At 36.2% G+C, this 14,125-nt stretch overlaps 1 protein-coding gene across 5 annotated transcripts in view; it reads right to left on the bottom strand.

The window, feature by feature from the left end:
• The window catches only part of CNOT6 (CCR4-NOT transcription complex subunit 6), a 32,750-nt gene that overhangs the window by 7,076 nt on the left and 11,549 nt on the right, over positions 1-14,125 (bottom strand). For 3 of the 5 annotated variants that reach the window (XM_067005514.1, XM_048057175.2, XM_048057174.2), the window contains exons 2-9: positions 10,585-10,698; positions 9,139-9,325; positions 5,049-5,134; positions 3,939-4,043; positions 3,778-3,846; positions 2,152-2,309; positions 1,492-1,646; positions 429-583 (exon numbers count right to left, since the gene is read on the bottom strand). In XM_067005514.1, coding sequence (XP_066861615.1) covers positions 429-583; positions 1,492-1,646; positions 2,152-2,309; positions 3,778-3,846; positions 3,939-4,043; positions 5,049-5,134; positions 9,139-9,325; positions 10,585-10,696 — 1,027 coding nt within the window. In that variant the 5' untranslated portion in view covers positions 10,697-10,698. Of the gene's footprint in view, positions 1-428; positions 584-1,491; positions 1,647-2,151; positions 2,310-3,777; positions 3,847-3,938; positions 4,044-5,048; positions 5,135-9,138; positions 9,326-10,584; positions 10,699-12,757; positions 12,846-14,125 lie in introns of those variants that run through there. The other 2 variants (XM_048057173.2, XM_067005515.1) reach the window with 2 other exon arrangements.

Below are 14,125 nucleotides of genomic sequence, written 5' to 3'. Positions count from 1 at the left end.
AGCCAACTTACATCTCATAAGTTAAGGAATGACAGGGCAGAACAAGTTGGGTTTAAACATAACATTGAAGAAAACAAACAAACGATGCAGATACGTGAACCAGAAAAACCCAACTACTATCAACTGATTCTCTGATACCTGTACGTATCTCCAAGCAAAATCCCTCAAGTTTTAGTCTTTATTTCGTATTTATTTATACTTTAAAAGCAAAATGGTATAAAGTGAAGGTACAAAGAAAAAAACAACTATCTCATCCTTTGAATAATACATCTTTTCCCCAATTTCTCTTTAGAAATAAGTTTGTTTGGGCATACAGTGTATGAACGTATTCATCTGTAGAATCTGGTTTCTGTTTTACTGTAACAAAAGTCCATTTTTTTAATTTATAAAATACAATCATTTCAAAAATTAAGCTAGATAGGACTTACATGACATTTCTATCAATTCTTTTCGCAGTTCTAATAATACAGCAACTCCAATGTTATCTTTTGTCATAACTCTGTTCAACATAGCTTCTGAACCTTCTGAGTTTGCCATAGCTAGTTGATTGAACTCAACAGTATGTTTTTGAACCAAAGTAAATCTGAAAGAGGAACATCATATATGCTTTCTTCAGTAAACAGATACCAAAGGACATGTTACAGGTAATTCTCCTTTTAATTAAAGCGCAAACACATTTATGATGAGAAAGTCTCAGCCTATAACATAATTTCATAAAAATCCTAAACTGAAATCAAAGGATAAAAAAACTAGGGAAATTGTAAGATATTAAGCTGATTTTAAATTTAAACAATTATTTTATTTTTAAAAAGAGAAAAATATAGAATAGGAGCTCGTTTTTGATTCTGCATGAGATTCTAGTTCAAACTTGCAGGTTTAATAGAGTGACTGAATAATTGTTTTTTGACACCTACATTTACTTGTAAACACAAAGGAATGGAAGCAGAATGAAGGAAAACTATTACTCTCATATCCAAACAGTTGTACAAGCATAATATGATACAACCAGTAACTACTGCAGCTCTTAAATGATGTCTTAGTATCATTGCTCACTCCTAAAAATAGGTGCATTCTTTTCCCCCCCCCTTTCTCAGAAGGGTAACGCATCACAAAAGTCAGTCATCTGAGCCCTTACTTCAGGGATTTTGATTATTTATCCGTTTAATTAAAAAAAAGGAAAAAAATTTGCTTCCTTCTAATTATTAACACCTAATGCTAGTATATGAAGTGTAACTTAGTGAACTCCTAACCTGTTTTGTTCCAATAGAAGAAAATTTCAACTTCAGCAAAAATTCTCCATTGCTAGTTATGCACAGAAAGACTTCTCCTGTACAAACTACTCCTTCTAGAGATTGGAACGCTCCATAACAAACACTGAACAGCTACAGAAAGGGTGACTAGTGCCAAGTTGTTTTGACTGTAGAATGACACAAGAAATTGTGTGAAAAAGAGCAAGACACAATAGAAGGCTTTACAAAACACATCACTTACTTTTCTGTTTTGAAAAATATTGCACAACCATCAACATGTTTTCTTTCCTGTTCTGACATTGTCCTAGCTCTGGATTTTGGACTGAAGAATCCATTATAGCCACGTTCTTTCAATTCTACCAGGAAAAAACTGTAGTACTGTTCAGTTTCAACCTCCTATAGAGTCAGAACAGAGCACAGCATGAATGTACGATAGCAAAATACATAAGACTGTTATTATTTAGACTTGAAGTTTAAATCATTTTCAAATTAGATTAGAAAAAAACACACATAAGAATCAAGTACATCACAGAATGTAAATTTGAGAGCAATATTCCTATTTTAAGAAGAAAATAGAATGAATTTCTGTAATCCACAGAGTTATGATTATCTTAAGCCTTTTATTTGAAAACGTGTCAATTATACCCCCATATACACATGTACACACAAAGACACCCCCACATACATTTCTTTGATCAGCAGCTGCTGTTCACATTCCAACTGTGTGGGCTGAAAAGCATTCTTTTGATGTCAAGCAACAAATACTGTTCTAAACACCACTTCTTTTTTCTTTTGTTTTCAGATGGTTTTGAAAACAGATCATTTACTGTAAATATACTTAATATAGAGAAACCAGCAGATGAGAATACAAAAGGAAAAGAAATAATAGTATATCTTTTACCTGAAGACTTATGATGTCAGCATTACAGCTCAGGATTTCCTGCATAATGGCTTTTTTTCTGTATTCCCAGTTCAGTGCCCAAGATGGACAATAGCCATACAACTGCCGGGTAGCATATTTATCACAAAGTACGTTGTAACACATGACAGAGAACAAGGCTGCAGATAAATAATGTTACTTACACACTGACATATTAACAACAAAAAAAACATGGTTATATTCTTCACTTTTGTCTTCTGCAGCTTTATAAACGCATGCTTCATTTGCTTCAACCAAAACATAGCACCTGTACCTATACTAAAAAAACATTTGTTAGTCCTTCTGGAAAGATATGTTACCTTCAAGTTTGGGCTTCTGGAAGCCATCTACTAACATTTACTTAGTAAACAAAACCAAAACCACCCTTTATATGGATAATGCAGTAGACAGCAAACAAATGTACTCCATGCTAAGTGATGCATTGCTGTGAAAAGCCTAGAACAAGGTGTCTTGAACATTTAAACTTGCTAGCTATCCTAAGGTTTGTAAGCTCTTCAAGCAGACTATTTAAAAATCTGTCTTAATATCACCATAAAATGTAACAGATAATTAACTCATAATTTATTAAATTAACTCATAATTTCACAGATCTACATCAGGGTTAGGAACTCTTCACATAAACCAAAAGTATAGACAAAATAATAAATAAAAAAATCCACCTCTAATTTTCCCTCAGAAAGCTTAAGACTTACATGTAAAATTAAGAAACATCTGCTTCTCTGTATTCATTTTGAACAGGAGGGATATAATGAGACAGTTTGGGGCAACATGACAGGTAAACCAGTAGGATGGATATTTGGTTTTGTTTGTTTTTAAAAAAGCACTAAGGAATTTGCAATATGATAATGAGATACTTTACTTGGAAGATTACTGGTAGCTCCTCTCAACTGTGGAGGACAACACAGGAGAAGAAAAAATACAGCTGTTTGAAGATTTAGAAAATGAGGCAACAATCCAAGGCTGACTGGGGGTCAAAGCTCAATCCTTTGAAAACAAATAGGTGAGAGCAAGAGACATATTGCATAACTTCATGGTCTTTGAAGTAACCTCCTTAATAAAATCAATAGGGGAAAGTAATGTATGTCAGTCCTGAAACAGAGGACACTGCAGTAATTGAGGAATATTTTCAGTCTGCAAATGAATACAAAGGCTGTATTTTAGACAATTCATGCAGAAGAAATTAGTAAGCAGATAAATACATCCTGATTCCCAAGAGTAAGAAATGCGTGGAAGCAGATGATACACAGGGAACTTGAAAGAAAAAAAGATCTACCCTTTTGAGAAATTATGACCGTGGTCTTCCATTTTTTATTCTTCAACAAATGTTCAATTAAGCCTGTTATAATTCAACTACATAACTCATTTTGGACAACAATTTCAGTTCCTGGGAGGAGTATGCTCATTGAAAAGAAACTACTTCCTAATAGGATCTGAACCAGGTGTTCCAATTGAGATAGGACTGCTTCAACTAGCTGCTAGCAATGGTCAGATGATTAGTTAATTTAAATATCAAAAACTTTTCAGCAGATAATAAAGATCAACAGTTTTCATAAAAGGAAATGAAAAGTCCTTGAAGCGTTACAGTACCTGTTGGTCTTGTACGGTCTGGTTCTTGCAACATAATCCAAGATCTTGGAGGCGGTTGTTCTGTTGAAACTACGGAAATATTTTAAAAATAGAAATACAAAAAGTGATAATCACATTTAATTTATACAGCAGAAATAAATGTTTTAAGAATGATCACTTACTTCTTTTTGCAGTACCTGCCAAATTATCAAGCAAATAGTTCAGTAGCCTTCGTGTCCCATCTGGTTCCTGATAAAGGTTCAGAATATCCTGTGTAAGTGGATTTCCTGCAAACACATTTACAGAAATACTAAAATATGCAGAACCAGTATGAATTTACATATATGCATTTAAAGCCAGCATCTCTGAGAAAAATACTAAGTTTACTATGAACTACTAACAAGCTTCAAATCTCAAGTCTTCAGTCCCACAAACCACAACACGTGCAGGTATTTCTGGTGAATTTAATCGCATTCTCTCCTGCAGGTTTCTTCTGAAAGCCTGCTCCAAGTGCAGGTGTCGGATCCAACAGCAGGGAGGAATTGGCATGGTACAATGTGCTGCATCACATGCAGGCACAGAGCTGATGAGGCAAAAAACACAAGAGCAAACCTCCGTTTGCTTTGCTTGATGCGAGTGAAATGTCCACTGTCGGTTTGCCTGTCTTACCCAAATAAGAGTCTACAAACTGCTAAACTCATAAGGCCGATCATAAAGGTTTTCATGGACAATGCACATGGCAATTATCCAGTTTTAAAGGAGGAAGACTTGAGATTTAACAGCATTTAGAGATCTTGCTATTGCTCAGTACTCCTGATCTTGCAGGCCCTCATGTGACAATTTCCAATGAAATCAGCAATTTTATAGCAACAATAATTCATACAATTCAGAGAAAAAATTGAAAAAAATATATGGCTGCTTGTGTAAACAGCACAATAACCTACAGCAGTACAAAACATATACCCCTTTTGGTTGGAGTTCACTATCAACAGCTCACTGCAGACTGTTTCTGAACAAGCACTGTATCCGATTCCTGTGCAAGCAACAGAAAGCTTCCTCTCTGCAGAAAGAGAAGCAATACTCTACATTTGGAGTGTTTCACCCAAGTAGCTCTTGCTCTTCTCTGAATCACTAAATAACAACATTTGTAAGAGTGGAGTAAGTAGCTAAGTAGTAAGTAGCATCTGGGATTGCTATTCAGTAACATTTTATGAATCAGCAGTCTATAGCCATTACATCTCAGGAGTGATATCATTAAACAAAGCACAGATACCAAGAAAAAGTAGTAATACCTTTCAGACCCAAAGTCTGTAACTGGAACAGTTTTCCCAGCTCAAAAGGTAAAACTCGTAACAGGTTGTTATTTAAATGTAGTTCCCTGTAGACAGAGTAAGAATCATATAGGGCTGAAAACAGACCGAAGTTTGTCTTCAGCAACCTATAGCACAGGAGATTTAACTAAAAGAAACAACATACTAGCAAACCACAATACTCAAAAAACTTGAAGACTAAACAGAGATAGTTAGGGAAATCCTGCTGTACTCACACATACACAGACAGAATATGTATTACGTTGAAGTAAAGAGGAAAGCAGCTGTTTGGCAAGTTCATCTTAAAAAGTCAGGAATTTTGTAAACATTAACAATTATGAAAGCATTTAATAACTACAAGTGATCAAGTAGTAACAGCTCTGACAAACCAGACCATAAAACAGTTCAGCTACGATTAAAAGCCAAATAAAGGGAAATTATAACCCAGAAAACAAATAAGCAAAAATAAATAAAGTACCATGACAGCACTACTAGAGCTATGACATTATCATGTTAGTACACAGTCAAAATTCTTTGTGGTTAAGGTCTCTCATGAATACTGGTTTGCACTTTACATGGAGTAGGGAAAAGCGGAGTGCATGCCTCAAGTAATTTAATTCTTTCCGCTAAGCTTCTTTCCTTTGACACATAAGGAAAGGTAAGTGCATACTGATCTACTGTGTATGAGTTTCCAGACACAAAGAAAGAGATGATCTGTGTCTCTGGCCAACAAGTAGTCATTTTCTGTTGTTTCCATAACTTCAGCATTAGGATGAAATACGTGCTTTTTACCTTCCAAAAAGCAAAATGAATACAGGAACAGGTCTGAATTCTGATATCCTAATCAACTGGGCAGAGAAAATGGACTTGTGAGCAAGCTCTTCAATTTCTTAAAAGCATTCCAAGCTAAGTGGTGAAGACTTCCCTCAAAATTTTCAATATAAGGTTGCTACTTCAAAGTGTTTTCACCTTGGTGTCTAAAGACTCGAAAATTATTCGGGGAGGGAACGACACCAAACCTGGATGCCAAGAATTATGTTACTTGCTTTAGATTTCTATAAGACAGCATTCAAAGCATTGAGAAACATCACTTCTTCTAGCCTTGTATTTCAAAAGTAAATTCTACACTGTTCTTCCCTAACAGTGACTTCCAAAAAATTCTCTCAGTTTAACTGCATATTTAGAAACCTCGGTAAAAATGAAGTGGCTTGTTTCACAGATACCCTGGTGTGTGGAATAGCAGAAGATAAAGGAGGGGACTTTCTTTTTGATTGACTGGGTTATCTAGAAACGTTAAGTCATTACTCATCTGATTGCCAGACTATATAATACAACTGGTCACCTGTTTTGTAGTTACTTTTTTGTTTGTTTTGAATATAAAATCTCACAGATGAAAGCACGTTATTTTAGACAGAAACTCAGAAGCCCACTGTGTCATTATACAGTTTCTAAGTATGAACAATAAACATGGCAGGTAAATAAGGAGACAATATATTATTTAAAACAAAACAAAATATTCCCAACAGTTCTCAGCACTTCCATAGACATTTGAGATTTAAGTGGATATTATTTTTTAGAGATACTATTTGATAGGACATTAAAAGGCTACTAATTTATTCTTTAGGAAGGTACCTTGTCCATTAAGAGCTTTTCAAAGCACTGCCGAAGTCTAAAAAAAGATAGATTATGTATGAATTGGAAAAAATATATCTATTCTAAATTCCTTTAGTGGAAAAATAGTGAGATGGAAGAATGGCATAAAAGTAAGTATCATTACATTTTCTCTCTTGGATGAAAGGATTATTTTCTCTAATAAGCTTTGCCTCCTGGAACCCCTCCTTTACACAGCAAAGATGATAACAGCAAATTCCACTAGTTCTTTCAAGCATATCAAGAGAATCTGTTTTAGATCTGAGCTTTTCAAGGTAATATGTTAGAATGTTTTTCTCCTCTTTCCCCAAAGATGAGAAATCTTACTGCTCTCTCTGACACCTCTTTCTTGAGTACCTGCAGCAAAAACAGAGATGCAATGAGTCTTGGGTGAGCTTTGCCATACAGACCAAAAACAGAGCTCCAGATGTGAGAGTTGGAAGACCTGTTATCAATTCTAACGTGTGAGAGCACAAATTATTTCTGTGGCTCAGGGTATTAGCAATGCCCAGTGTTGAATTACCGTTAGTTTGAACAACTTCCCAGAACTTATGGGAAGTGTCAGCAGTAAGAGCTAGCCTGAAACATAAAACTACAGCACAACTGAGACCTGCAGAGCGCTATCACACAGGATGCACTTACGGATTTTTCTTCACTTTCACCACAGTGAAAAGAAATCATGGATCAGCTGCAATTACTGAGGACAGAGAGAGTGCAGTGGATTAATGCACTAGCTTTTCATGTCTAGAGATCTGGATTCAAATTCTATGTTTATACCACAAACAGAAAACTGGTTTGATCCTAGGCCTTGGCTACACATTTCACATTCACAAGATTTAGCATTCTCTACTTGGAAGAGGTTTAGGACTTGGAAGAGAACTGAAACTTCATAAAGTTAGAATAAATTGGGAAAAATGTTGTGAAGATAGCATAGTATCTTTTGACTCTACTAATGACTCTATGGTGCTATGCTAACTCAATGTCATGAATATTAATTTTACAGCAACATTTTAGAAAGAAAGATTGATGAAAATAAAATAATGCTGATGAAATGAAAAGATTAATTTGAAAATATTCCAGTACATTTAGGATTACTAGCTCATGTTATCTGAAGAATGGATAAAGGAGAGAAGAAAATTACTAATAACTGCTTTTGATTGGAGCAGTAATGCCAAACATTAAAAATAAAATGCAAAAAAAACAAGCTATTTCACATCTGATAACAACTACACAACACACTACAAAAGAGAGCTGCCAATTATATCCTAAAAAGTACAGTTCCTTTACTCAACCACCAAGACTGAGACTTAAAGTACTTTGGAATTTGAGCTTTTAGTACCAATTTAATTGGCTAGTTTAATCCTCTCCAACAGAGTGGACTTCTCTAAAGTAGAATAAAATGCAGTGACATATTTATGTACAAACTTGCTTTGCTTCCAGTTTTATTAAAGCTGTCCTGGCAGTCCATTTCTCTATTTTCTTCCTTACTTCCAATAACATTCAAATTACTTGTAGACTCAGTGTTTTCTGGTTTTGAGAAAGTTGGCCATAAACATCTTCAAAATTAAAAGTAATTAGGTCAATTACTTATAACCATCTAATAAAACTAAAGATAAGGCTCTTCTTTTGGGTCAAGGGCAAAAGAATGTTGCCTGTAAATATTTACCTTTATGTGTCATTTACATATTTACATAACAGTGTATTACAGAGCAAAAAGCTGCAACCTTAATTATAATGTAAATAGTCATCACTATTCATGTTTGAGGTATCATTCCATGCAAACTTTGTGCATTTTTACATTGTAAAATTGAGTGGAAAAAGTTGCATATAGTATTTTTTTTCCCCTCTTCGATTTGCATAGGAATGCGGTTACATGAGAGCAAATGTGGGAAGGAGATGATGTTAGAAAAATTGCAGTAGTTATAAAACCAAAAGAATAAGAACTATTATTATTAGAAATAATTACTAAAGATGAATAAATAGGAAAAATAGTAGTTAGCATGACTGTGAATGTTTAATTGGACCTTCTTCCTATTTTCCTATGAGATAAAGGCAATTGTTTGTGCATCAGCATTTCTTAGAGAAGAACTCCACATAAAGATTTATAAAAGAGTTTGGAAAGAGACGCATAAGAGAGGAAACCTGACTTGCAAAGATATAAAATGGGTGACTGTTATCAAACTGAGCAGTTCCGGAGCTCATAACGAACTGTTATACATTGGAACAGAATATCACAGAAAATCCAGCACTGCTATAAGCTGCCAAGACAATACCAAGTATTCAGGGGGACAGGTAAAGAGTCAGGAAGGGGATATTTATTTATCCTTTCTGTTGACTAGAACATCAATATTATGCCAAAACCCAAGCTGTTTCTGTAAGATAACAGGGAGTTAAAATTGTTCAACTGCTAAAACTTATATACCTGAGTGACACCATGTTTCCGAGCTCTGCTGGTAAACTGCGGATTTTGTTAGAGGACAGGTCCAGATACACCAGATTGTGAAGCTTGGCAATGTCTGAAGGAATACGGGATAAGGAATTGTCACTGAGATGCAAAGCTGTCAAATGGGTCAGTGTCCACAACGATGAACTTAAGCTTCTCACTTTCCCTGTGGAAGGAATGTGGAGAAACAAAAATAAAAAAATCCATTAATCATTGATTGTAGAGATCCAAAGAAATTCAGCGTTGTACATGAGAATGTAAAGTGTCGTCAGGGACGCTTAGATTGTTTTTCTCCCAATCCATACTTAGATTTTGAGCATCTGTCTTTCTCAAGTCCCATACAAAACAACAGACATTCTAACTGACCACGCATTCAGTAATTCATAGAGGTTTAAGAAACATTTTTTCTATTACAGGTTATATTTGGGATGAAAGATGCTTCTTCAGTTTGCCCCTTATTTCTGTGTAACATCTTTCAAACCCAAAGTCTTTATTCTGTGGCATTAATCCAGCCAAGAACAGATAGAAGTACTATATTTGGGGTGACTAAAATGCTTGGTTAAGAACATGGATTTCCATCTGTTATTCAACTAAAAGCTGCATAAATTATTGCCAGTGATTTTAAAAAAAGGTATAATTTTTGTATAAACTGAAGGGTGGAAACATGGATTTGTGTTATAGAATCAAGATTCTTACACTGCTGCATGTGAGCAATGTGAGATATAATCAGAAGAAGGTCTCAAAACATTTTCTCCCTCCAAGACTTTTTTTTGGAAGAACTCTTTTCATTTACGAGTCACCTAACTGTGCCAATGGCGTTGGAAGAAGAGTACCAACATCAATTTCTCCAAGGTGAAAAAGGTTTTGAAAGCCTTTAAAAACACCACCATTTAACTAGGTTTCTGCATCTGCAACCTTCAGGTACGAAATGCTATTCGCATGTAAAGGCATGTAGCACTTGAATCAAGACACAGATTCAGTGATCTGGACAGAAAGAAAGACTCTTCTCAGTTCGAACTACTTGTATTCTACAAATTTCTCTATTAGACAGTCAGTCATTTAGAAATACCACGTCAATTTTTGCAGTCTCTTGAAGAAATTCCATATTTAATCAAAGTTTCAGCCTAAATTTACATCATTAGAAAATCTGTTGGATGCGATAACCTACAACACTGCTGTGCAATGTGTGGAGACCTTTAATGAGTCAAAAAGTTAAGCAAAAGTTAAGCCTCAGTTTTTTATTCCTTCTTCCAGTGGAAGCAGGGTATCAATTTACCACAGGTGAATGTACCACACTGAGCGTACAACTTCTCTCCTATCGTTCTTTCATGTTCCCTAGATTTCTTGTTCAAGCCTGTACTACATCACAGGCTATTCATAAATTGCAATGAGATTGTAACTCAAAATCATTCCCCGGTTTCTTACCACTTATTTCCAACTCCGCCCAGTGTGATTTCTTTCCGTTGGCTGCTTCCTCTGAGGACATAATTGTGTACATCCTCCGTGGATCAGGTGGATCGTACTTTTCCTTGGGCATTCCTGTGAAGATGAAAAGACAAAGAATAAATTACAATGTTTTACCCTGTGAATTATTTAAGAGGTAATTTCCATTTCACAGTTATATATCGTATCAGACGTTCACTCCAAATACATCTCTTAACTTAAAATAAAGACAACTTGTGACCATTTATGAACTTTACTGAATGGGAAAGCCTGCTATAAAAATAGATGAGCTCAGATTCCTGATGCTCCCAGAATGACATATGACAATCCTCCCTCTACCCTCTGACAATAATTTAACAAAATCTGTAAACCAATATAAAGATTCTGTTCTGACACCCTTCATGAGTATTATGTATTTCACTGTATCTTTCTAAAAACAACCCAACGTATTGCAGTTTCCTTTGCCACCAAATTCTTCCTCATATAAACTGTGAAGAAAACAGTTGTCTCTGACCTTGCTTATCTACCAGTTCCAACCTTATTGCAATTCTCAACCCATCGCACAATTCAGAGCATCCAAGAAAAGAAAATTTCAAAAGGATCCTCAATTCTTCATGTCTGCAAAGCAAAAGCCTTTTAATCCAAACCTTATCCTACTCTTTTGAATCTGAAAATAGTGCATCTAAGGTAGAGATTCCTGCCGGTTTCTTCAGTTAGGCGTTTAACAATTACACTTATCTCCAGTACAAGAAGGATGTGGACTTGTTAGAGGGGTCCAGAGGAGGCCACAAGAATGATCAGAGGCTGGAGCACCCCTCCTATGAAGAAAGGCTGAGAGAGCTGTGGATGTTCAGCCTGGAGAAGGGAAGGCTTGAGGGACACCTTATTGCAGCCTTTTGCATTTCAGTACTTAAAAGGGCTTATAAAAAAAGATATCGACTTTTTACACGGGCAGATGATGATAGGACAAGGGGAATGATACTAAACTAAAAGAGGGGAGATTGAGATCAGATACTAAGAAGAAATTCTTTACAATAAGAGTGGTGAGGCACTGAACAGGCTGCCCAGAGAAGCTGTGGATGTCCCATCCTTGGAGGTGTTCAAGGCCAGGTTGGATGGGGTTTGAGCAACCTGGGCTGGTGGGAGGTGTCCCTGCCCATGGCAGGATCTTTAAGGTCCCTGCCAACCCAAGCCGTTCTATGATATGATGATTTTTCTCACTCTCTTTCAGATCACTCCTGATAACTTTACCAGAAACATTTCTGAATTTCTTCTCACTTTATCGTATCCAATTGCGGACCGTGAAAGAGAAGGAGCAAAAATTCCCCTACGAGAAGCCTCCCTCTGGCATTCCTATACATCAGCATACTTGTACTGCCACACTGCGGAGAGAAGGAAGGAAAATAAGGCATTCCTGTCTTGATACTAAAAGCCTGTTCCATAACCCTCTCTTTTGTATCTCAGGATTAAGAATCGCACTTGGGTTTTAGTTAAAAAGGGAAAACAGCTTAAATATATTTTGATTTAAGTAACTGTTGTATTAACTTACACATTAGTTTCATATTTTAAGGTTACAGAAGGCTTCCAATATAAATAGCTTTTATAACAGATTAGAAAAGTGCTTTTGCATAGCTCTATGTAGATGTAAGCGCTTTTATGGCAAAGAGTTCACCAGCTTAAACTGATGCATCCAAACACACAGAAGAGCACAAGCAGCAAGCTATAAAGTTATTTATATACAATAAATAAGTTAAACAATACTGGCTTAAACCATATTTACGAGCAAGTTACAAGCAATATTATGCAATTATCAAAGAAAATATGTTATAGCAATATTATAATACTATCCCAAAAACAGTAAACAGAGAAAAAACTCCATTGGTTAAAATCCCAAGAACAGCTACCTACCAAATTTTTCAAGGCTATCAAGTCAATTTTTTTCCTGTCACTGGACAAACTGACTACATCAGAAAGTGTTGTACTTATCCAGAGCGTAAACCAATAATAACCTTTACAAGATGAGGCTATCAACCAGACTTGTTTCTCATGTATTGAATTTACTGGGAATTGTTTACTCTACATGTTACAAACAAACAAAAATAACATAACTAATTATGTGTCTTAATTAAAAGTTTTTAGACCCCCAAATGCTTACTTCAATACAACAGCTCTTCTACTAATTCACACTCCTTCTTCCCCCCTTCCCACTCCCACTGCTCATCAAAAATCAGATTTACCAAGCCCAAGAAAATTCCTCTTTAAGAAGTGAATGGTGGGAAAAATGATGAGATTATAAATAGCAGCTGGGGTGAGTTCATTAAAGGATGGCAATACCCGAGTACCCAGAATGCTAAAATCATGAAGTGTAATAATTTCTTCTTCCAACTAAGCCAATTAAAGGAGTTAAAAGTTGATTGAAAGCCACAAGGAAGGTAAAATCATAACTTCTCCCTGCAGTAACTATCTAATCAGTGCAATAATACGTGGCAAAGTAATACATACAGCTTCTCTTCTGAAATTCCTATAAATTAGTAAGTTTTTCACAAACACTATTACCCCGTAAGAGCACTGTTTTTTCAGGAAACATTTACCTTCCTTGGTCATTTGATATTTTCTCTTCCTGTGGTTCCCCAACTTAATAAACGTGTTCCAATTTTTCAAAACTAAAGCAGGTAGTACTAGAGAGAAATCTCATTCAGCACAGCAATACGGATACTCCCCAGAGCACGGTCAATCACATGCACTAATTAACAGACTTGCTGGTACCAGCAGTACATGGCTCCTTCCTACTAAAAGAGGATGACATACTTTTCCAAGGGGTTTTGTTAACGTGCACTAGAACAGCTGAAGAGTTGTAAGGATTGAAGGTTTTAATGCAGGATCCTGGTGCCCCCATGCTCCCAGTCCACCCCTGTCACTGCTCTACCCCTCGTTAGCACTCCTCCTCTTGACAGTTTTCCCTTTCTCACTGCTGCAACTCAAAGCGGGCAATTCTGTGTTGCTGAGGATTGCCAAGAGCAGAAAAAGCAGCAAATGCACACGAGGCCTCCTTGCTAAAGGAGCGCTCCTGGCTGTGAGGCAGGGCAGCTACACCGGCAGGCGTCCAGCTGCTGATCGGCATCGCTGATCCCAGCCACACCAGAACGCCAGGGGAATCACCCTACCAGCTATTAGTGCATCTTTATTCATTGCGGAGTTCAAGATCTCTCAGGCGCTGACACCAAGGCTAAATGTGGGTCACATTTCACAGGTCATCATAAAATATGAACGTGATACCTTCAACTAAATATCAAAACTTGCAGTTGAAGGAAATTACTCTCTTTTACAAATCACTTTCATCTTTCCCCAGCTCCCTGATTCAAAATTTAGAGCCTGCTGAGGTACTCTGGTTCACTGGTGAGGTAAATGTTAGATTAAGTGATACAGTTTTGTCAGACTAAAGCAATTTCACGAAGCACAAAACGGTACTGAACAACCTTAAAGCTTTTGGTAACTGCAGCTTTAATAACGTAACTAACATGAT

Source organism: Anser cygnoides, chromosome 14, assembly GCF_040182565.1.
Source record: "Anser cygnoides isolate HZ-2024a breed goose chromosome 14, Taihu_goose_T2T_genome, whole genome shotgun sequence".
NCBI classification, from domain to species: Eukaryota; Metazoa; Chordata; class Aves; order Anseriformes; family Anatidae; genus Anser; species Anser cygnoides.
The sequence above is the reverse complement of the archived record's forward strand: the minus strand, read 5'-3'. Positions and strand labels throughout refer to the sequence as shown.